General features: G+C 52.1%; 3 protein-coding genes across 3 annotated transcripts; 1 reads left to right on the top strand and 2 right to left on the bottom strand.

Annotated features, from left to right (window-relative positions):
- Nucleotides 1-1,474: 1,474 nt before the first annotated feature.
- On the bottom strand, nucleotides 1,475-2,639 carry J4E90_000720 (uncharacterized protein; the record flags this gene model as incomplete). The annotated part of the gene is made up of 2 exons (XM_051430315.1): nucleotides 1,475-2,553; nucleotides 2,603-2,639. The coding sequence occupies 2 exons, from the start codon at nucleotides 2,637-2,639 to the stop codon at nucleotides 1,475-1,477; spliced, it is 1,116 nt and encodes a 371-aa protein (XP_051295802.1).
- Nucleotides 2,640-2,944: 305 nt separating this feature from the next.
- J4E90_000719 (uncharacterized protein) lies at nucleotides 2,945-4,003 on the top strand (the record flags this gene model as incomplete). Its single annotated transcript, XM_051430314.1, has 1 exon — nucleotides 2,945-4,003. The coding sequence occupies one exon, from the start codon at nucleotides 2,945-2,947 to the stop codon at nucleotides 4,001-4,003; it is 1,059 nt and encodes a 352-aa protein (XP_051295801.1).
- Nucleotides 4,004-4,137: 134 nt separating this feature from the next.
- Nucleotides 4,138-5,795, bottom strand: J4E90_000718 (uncharacterized protein; the record flags this gene model as incomplete). The annotated part of the gene is made up of 2 exons (XM_051430313.1): nucleotides 4,138-5,700; nucleotides 5,790-5,795. 2 exons carry the CDS (start codon nucleotides 5,793-5,795, stop codon nucleotides 4,138-4,140), a joined length of 1,569 nt encoding a protein of 522 aa, XP_051295800.1.
- Nucleotides 5,796-7,992: the final 2,197 nt, after the last annotated feature.

The following is a 7,992-nucleotide window of genomic DNA, read 5'->3' as shown; positions in this document are numbered from 1 at the left end:
TTCTCGCTTGCTGTTGCTATGACTTACGAATGACTCAAGAGTGTTCTAGAAGCTAGTTTGTTACAGAATTCACATTTGTTTGCAAACAATTACGTGCATCGCGCATTTACCCATCTCTCGAGTGTTGCAAGTGTTCCAAGCACCCTTACTCACGGATGTTACCAGATTGCCTGCCACACCCATGCATGGTTACGAATCTGTGCCACACCTGCGTGCCACACTTCCGCTCCCATGCAGGTGCTTCGCAAAGCAATCTAGACCTTGCGCTCTGGCACGTACAGACGCGTCACCGCTGCTTGGAGCTACGCGATATCGATACCCACCAGCGCATGCAGGCATGTACACTAAGTGCACCATGACACCCTTTCCACCCCGCCAAGCCATGCAGGCATATACTATTACACCGTATATTCCGCTCTGTCCGCCAAGCTAACCATATTCTCCCCACCAAGATGGAGAAAAAGCGAGCTTTTCGTTGTCGTGGCCAAAATTTCAGTTGCCCGTCGGTGAAGGATCCCTTTCTCGCCGAATGTCGTGTCCAAGCTCTAGTGACAAGTGCATGGACAATGTCACAAAGTTTGTTGCTTGCTCGAAATCTGGTTTGCGCCATGAGTAACGTCTGCAGATCGTCAGCTGCCGGAGAAGTCCATGAACTCTAGAGTGTGAAAGGGAAATAAACCTGCCCCAAGAGGAACAAGCACACCAAGCCTGAGATCAGCGTGCTTGATCTTCTCGTGCTGCAGGGCATCGATGGTTTGCGTGATAAATATCATCATCGCGCTTTGAAGATCTAAGTTTGTACCTTACTTCACAGACCAAGTCACATGTCCCTTCCTGAGGGGTTGCGACTCGACATTGTGGTACACTTGCGATCCTATGACTACAATTCTGATTAAGGACTATAGTGAGCGGAGAGTAACAGGCGTGGAGATCAATAGAGCCACAACGACAAAGCCAAAGAAATGTCGCATCACACCTGATCAATTTCGACAGCTTCGCCTCACGCGCAAGAAGAGATAGCAGGACATATATTCGACGCACGACACGCAGGGACGACGTGCACAGCCTCTACGCCAACGTCACACATTGACAAGCCTTCAATATCACCACATAAGCTTCGCACCAGTGTCGCGAAACAAGCAATTTGGCAGATCAAGCAATTGAAGCCCAGAGATCAACCTGCCAGCTGGAAGGTTCCATCACTGCACATCACTCTCGCCGAGTGAGGGGTTCGCATCAAGGGATTTTGTTGGTTGGGTTCTGATCGGCAGAGAAATAAAGTTCGGCATCGACGGGGGCGACGATCATGACGCTCGGTGCAACGCAAAAGCATAGTAAACCAAAGACAGCGGTTTTAATGTGCGACCGGCAAGATGATGGCTAGTGTACGATGTTACTGTAGCCGCTCTGGGTAGGCAGGCTTTGTGGTAGCAACGGGTCATTGTATGCGCTTTTTAGTTTACATAAAGACTACTCAATGTAGTAACCGAAGTACCTTGACCAGGTCCGCTGTTACACCCATCGCAGTGACATCGCCGCCAGCACCAGCACCTTGGATGATGAGCGGGTTGTCGCCATATCGCTTTGTGTAGAATGCGATGATGTTGTCGCTTCCCTTGAGTGCCGCAATAGGGTGGCTTGTGTCGAACTTCTCCAATCCGACCTTGACCTTGTTGTTTGGTACATCCACGCTTCCTACAAATCGGATGACCTTGCCTTCCTTCTCTGCCTCTGCTTTAAGCTTCTCCATTTGGTCGTCGTATTGTGGGAGTTTCTCGAGGAACTCGTCGCCGGATGAGCAGGACTCGAGCTCCTTAGGGATAAGTGACTGAACCGGGAATGATGTTGGCGATTCGACCTTTAGGCCAGCGAGACGGGCGAGGATGGTAAGCTTTCGGGCGACGTCTAGTCCGTTCAAATCGTCGCGAGCGTCGGGCTCAGTGTAACCCTTCTCTTTGGCTGAAGTGACCTCAGCTGAGAACTTCCCACCTCCACCGCCGAGAGGCTGGAAGGAGTTGAAAAGAAAACTCATGGTGCCGCTGAAAACGCCCTCAATCTTTGTGACTTCATCTCCAGTCTCAACCAGATCCTTCAGTGTGGAGATAACAGGCAGTCCCGCGCCGACGGACGACTCGTGGAAGACGTAGCCACCAGCACCATTTCCGTTGCTCGCAGCGTCAAAGATCTGTGTCCAGAGGCCATAACTTCCCGAGAAAGCTTTCTTGTTTGGTGTCACAATGCTGATTCCCTTCTTCAAGAAAGCAGGGTAGCTATCCGCAACGTCCTGGTTGCTGGTGTTGTCGACAAGAACTACCTTGCCAGGCGCTTTCTGTAGGTATTCGCAGAGTTGTGGGAGAGGCAATGTGGGATTGGAAGTGTTCTGGAGCTCGGATTCCCAGTTGGAGAGGGATTTGTAGTCGGCGTGGTAGACAGCTTTCTTCGAGGTGCTGAGCCAGATGAGGGAGAGGTAATACGGCGACGAGGGCGATTGGGAGAGACGTTTGGAGAGGGCAGATAGTTGGGAGAGGAAGGCTTTGCCTACGCCGCCAGCACCTGTGGTTGTCAGTATAAAGCATTTATGTGGGAAGATTGTTGCGCGTACCGATAACGGCGATGAATACTTGACGAGGTAGAGGCATGTTTGTTTGTTGTAGTCAATTGATTGTGCGAATCTTGATGCTGAGGACGTGAAGTTTGTATCAGCTCTCAGAAGACAATGGGAGACTATCCAGACTTGAACAGAGAAAGACTGCGGCTCGCGGAAAGCGCGGTGCGGCTCTCAGAGGTACTGCGATGTGGGGTTGGTGAATCAAATGTTACCCAGGTGGGGTAGCTCCTGAGGTTAGTGACGCAACAAGCCCAGAGCTCCGAACATCGCCGCCGCGCCTACGCGCTCAGCACGCGACTGCCACCACCCAAATTGACTTTCATCACCAACCCCACCATGTCCTCCAAAGACGCCCATCTCTATGGCGTGCGGCCCAAGGGACGCGCAAAGGCGAAAGAAATCTCCAGCTCGAGCAGTCTCGCCTTCTCCTCGACTCTCTCCAACCTCATCAAGAACTCTTCCACGGAACCGCACAAGCCCACCGCGGGTCGCGCACGACCACAGAAGGAAGACATCTTCAAGACACACAACAAGAACGTCAAGAAGCGTGCACTGAAGGACCTGGAAGACACAGACTTCACTCAGAAGCACCGCGGGCGCACAACCGAGGAGAAGGGCGAAGATGAAGTCGCATGGAAGCGCACAAAGCGGCGCATGGAAGAAAAGGCACGCCTATACGATGCCCTGAAGCGCGGCGATGTAGAAGATCTCGACGACAAGTACGGTGTAGACTTTGATCGCAAATGGGCTGAGCAACAGGAAAAGGGCGAGGCGGAACACGCCAGCTCATCCGAGTCGGAAGAGGATGAAGAGGAAGAACTTGTAGAATATACGGATGAGTTTGGGCGGACACGAAAGGGCACACGCGCAGAAGCTGCGCGGGAAGAGCGTCGAAAGCGCACCCTTGCTGCCGACGAACCCGACCGCTTCACCGCGCGACCCAGCATGCCCACCAATATAATCTTCGGCGACACCGTACAAACACACGCTTTCAACCCCGATGAGACCATCGCGCAGCAGATGGCTGATCTAGCCGCCAAGCGCGACAAGGAACTCACGCCACCACCCGAGGTACACTTTGACGGCAGAGCCGAGGTCAGGCAGCGCGGCATGGGCTTCTTCAACTTCTCCAAGGACGAAGAGGAACGACAAGAACAGATGAGGCGGATTGAGAAGGACAGGGAAGATACCGAGCGCGTGAGACAGGAGCGCAAAGAGGCTGTGGAGAAGAGAAAGGCCATGGTCAGAGAAAAGAAGAGGGCCATACAGGAGAAGAGAAGTAAAGGGCAGGCAGAAAAGTTTCTGGAAGAGCTGGGCCAGGAGCTGTTCAAAGATGGAGAGACTGAAGCGGAGGAGAAGTCAGCCGTCGCAGATGAGACCAAGGAAGCTGCGTGAGCCGCAGTCTTGCCATTTCACATTCTACTATGATACCCCAATACGAAGCACACCTTCTCGTTCGAATTGGTGCTTGCGGTCCTGTACATCCCCGTGTCTTGGTCTTTCTGTTTCCCCCAAAAATGTTACTAATTCTAGAACTTCTGAGTATATAGTCGTCGCCGTTGGTCTTGCTCGAAAACGCTCTGGTGCCGCTTAGCTGGGGGTCCAAATTCGTCGTCCAAAGCCTTTCTTAGACTCTTACGCTGATCTTCACTCTTGTGCCTGCCTTCGACTTTCTCTACCTGCTTCAGACCCCGCCTTACTCTCATATCCTCTGTCTGTATTACAGACGCCTTGTAGGTTGCGACGTAGGGCCCATAGATGGCTTGGAGTTCTGGGCGGTCGAGCCAATCGAGTGCCTTATCGGCATCCATGGCGAGCACACTTATCCTCGCAATGGCGTCTTTGGACAATGGCATCTTAATCGTCTTCATGGCGGTACGGAATGTGTCCAGCGGATCCTTAAGCGTTAGAGGTAGCTTGAGATATGAGGACAGAGCGCTCCCTCCTTTGGCGATGATGTCCTTCCGTACGAGCGCTCCTGAACGGAGGTTGAAGTGGTATGCGCATGTGGAGAGGAAGCCCTGGACGTTGGGCTGCCCGTATAGAATGATTAGGGCATAATCAATTAGGCGTTCGCGGATCGCGATGTCGTCGTCTCGGCTTGACTTTGTATTACTCTTTTCTCTTGCGAAGCGCTCGGGGTGGAACGTGATGATGGCGATACGACGAACTGTAGTTGGGCTGTTGTCGTAGTACTCTAGCATTGCTGCCGGGATTTCTGCTTTGTAGCGTTGGGTGCCGGACAAATATAGGACCTTTGCTGTCCTGCCTCGCTCTTTTAGATACTGGCAATAGTCCCGGAACGCTGTCCCTCCTGCTAACAAGAGAACTGGAGCGGTGGACTTGTCGAGACAGATAAACGCGAAAGTCTGCCAATAAAGGCGAAGCTGGCTGGGTACGCTGTCGAGGACCTTTTCAGAGAGACCAATCATCCGCTTTCTGTCGAGGCGTCGGGAGAAGACGTCCACCATGAACACGCCGGTTGTGCGAACATTGGCGACGTTGTATCCGAGTTTGATCAATAGCACAGCGATGGACTTGTTGGACATGTCGTTCAGTGTCCCATACGACATGTGAAGTGAACTTGTCGGGTCGCTTGTCGGGTCGCTTGTCGGGTAAGAGCTCATGACCATCAGCGGGTCTTCCGGCGACCCGAACGGCTTCACCAGGTAATCCGGGCGCATATCTAGTCCTACTGTAGGGGTCGACGGTAAGGTGATTCTGCATTCATCATGTGACGCCTCTGCCCAGAGGGCGTCGACGATGGCATTTGTAGCGGGCCATGTGGACGGCGACTCCAGGATCTCAGGGATGTGCAGAGGTGGCACAGTCTGCATGTGCGTTTTGATAGATCTCAACAGCTCTGCAATGTCCGGCGATGCTGGGGAGAGACCAGGGAATGAGGCGGATATTAATGCGATCACTTCGTCTGGCGAGAGCTCTTGGTGTAGTGGATCTATACGAGGCGGTTCCTGGTCAGAGTGAGACGTCCCTTCGTGCTGGTCGGTTGGGTCCTCATCCGAGTCAGACATGTCCTCATCCGAGTCAGGCGGCCCTTGGTGCTGGTCGATTGGGTCCTCACCCGACAGCTGCTGGTACAGCGTCAGCAAGTGCAGCAGCTTGGAGGCACGCCGTGTGATCGATATATGGGCTGCCCCTGTGTTTGTTCAAGAGACCAAACAAACATAGCAATCCTGATGTTTCAATCGGTGAAAAAGCCAAGTGCTTCCAGTAGTTCTCTTAGCTGAAGATCGTTTGAAAAGAGGGAGGGCGGGCCATGGAGATTGTCACTGCACAAGGCCATCATCCATCAAGCCCATTGTTGGTATAGCCCAATTTTGCACCCAGTGAGACTCAAGAACCTGTTGTGCTGAAGGTCGTTCGTCTGGTCGAAATGCCAACATCAATCTCATGAGCTTGACAAAGGACTGCTTCTCCTCCTCGTCCATCACGTCCACCTTTTTCTTGTTTCTTGGTTCTTGTATTGAATTCTCCAGGAGATCTTCCAACGACTGATAATCCAATCCTCTAAGGCTTCGCAGTTGATCGTCAAAATACTGGCTGCGATTCGCCCATCTCAGCCACAAATCTTGAGGTAACTGCCCCAAAGCAGCGACTTGATACTCTAAGACTTGGTCGTTACTCGGAAACCATTCATAGAACGGGGCACGTTGACCCATAATGCTGAACACTGCACATGCGAGACTCCATATCTCTGTAGGGAATGAAAATTGTGACACTGAGTCCAACAGTATCTCTGGAGGCCTTAGCATCAAGGGCGTGTGGGTCGATTTTCGCACGTGAGATCCTGGCTGGAAGGATTCGCCAAAGTCGCTTAGGAAGATCTGGGAGTCGGTGATTGAGAGCTTGTCACCGCGGCCCCCAAGCCAGATTGGTACGACACCATTGTCGGGCACCCAATGATCCAGAGGTCGTCCATCTACCCTTTCTACATCTTCGAGCGTGGGTTGTCCATACCTTTCGTAAAGTTGGTCTGGTGTAAGGTCATCGATGGTGATGGGAAGGCGCAGAAGAATATTTGCTTCATGTAGATCTAGATTCACCGTCAGCAAATTGATAAGCTACCGATATTATCTATTCTATCACATACCTCCATGAACTATCCCACGAGAGTGCATGAATGCTACTGCCTGAATAATCTGAGCAGCTATCGCTCGAGCTACTGGTAGCTGGAAATAACGGTAAGGAGACGCTTCTCGCGCTTCGGCAACGCTCATCATTGCAGGTGTCGTGACGAGACAGCGGTGCTTTCTCTTCGTACCACGTATCTCTGGACCTTCCACTTCAAATTCACCCAAAAGTTTTGGAAACAGCGTAGCTCCGATGTGCTCTTCGTCAGCGCATCTTCCCTCATCCCACAAAGCCTTCAAGACGGTACCTTCGGACGGACGGTCTAGCCCTGATACACAGAACTTGATAGCAACATACTTTGCCAGAATCTCGTCACGCGCTAGCCATATAGTTGAATAGGAACCATGGCCCAGTTTATGTACAATGTGATAGCGAGCCGAGCAGAAGCGCTCGCCAATTCGTACCGGATAGTAGTCTCCAACAGTGCAACGCTCGAAGGGTTCGATATCTTCCATTGGCTTATACATCGGGAAGGAAGCCTCTGGGTTCTCAGGCTTGTGATCTGACATCGGTTTTGTATAACTGCCAGATGATGTGTACTCTCTTACTGGGATGCGAGACGTCCTGTGTGAATTAGCAGACATGTTGCAGGCGAAGCGATGAGCCGAGCGGAACCGTCGATGAAAAGCTGGTCGAGACAACAAATCCATCCGCATTGCGAAGTCTTTCATCACTAACCGCAACTGCAGAGTAAGTCATAAGAGTAGGCGCTTTCATAGGTGTAATGTTCTCGCAAACGCGATTGTCAGGAGCTAATGACCGGGTCTGCTGGGGCCTGCCTGCTGGGGGTGGCGGGGGAATCAACTAGCGTCAGGACCCACCGCCACCCGCAGACCCGCCGACAGCATTCGTATATTACCTCAAGTCAGTGCAAATTCAGTATGCTAGGTACTGATCGCATCGGGCATGAACAAGCAGGTGTCGTCGTAGAACGATGTGGTCCGTTATTGGCGGGAGAACTAAATGCATCTGTGGTATCTTTCAAGCACGCGCCTGGTCTCATCACGTTCTTTACATTACGTCTCTACCGATAAGAAAATAAATACCAGCCTCCAACATTACTATCACACCGCACCGCGCCTCGATGCATCATCCTGCTTCTATCATCGGGCACGTAGGCATCAGTGGACCCTTCCTGGCAGCTCGACAGGCTCCATGTTTACATGATGACCTCCAGACATCTCAACCGGTCCACGGCTGCTATCCCATTGATATGCCTTCCGCGTGTGTCG

The sequence above is a fragment of the Alternaria incomplexa genome, assembly GCF_024043165.1.
Source record: "Alternaria incomplexa strain BMP 0042 chromosome Unknown scaffold_1, whole genome shotgun sequence".
Classification (NCBI taxonomy): Eukaryota; Fungi; Ascomycota; class Dothideomycetes; order Pleosporales; family Pleosporaceae; genus Alternaria; species Alternaria incomplexa.
The sequence above is the reverse complement of the archived record's forward strand: the minus strand, read 5'-3'. Positions and strand labels throughout refer to the sequence as shown.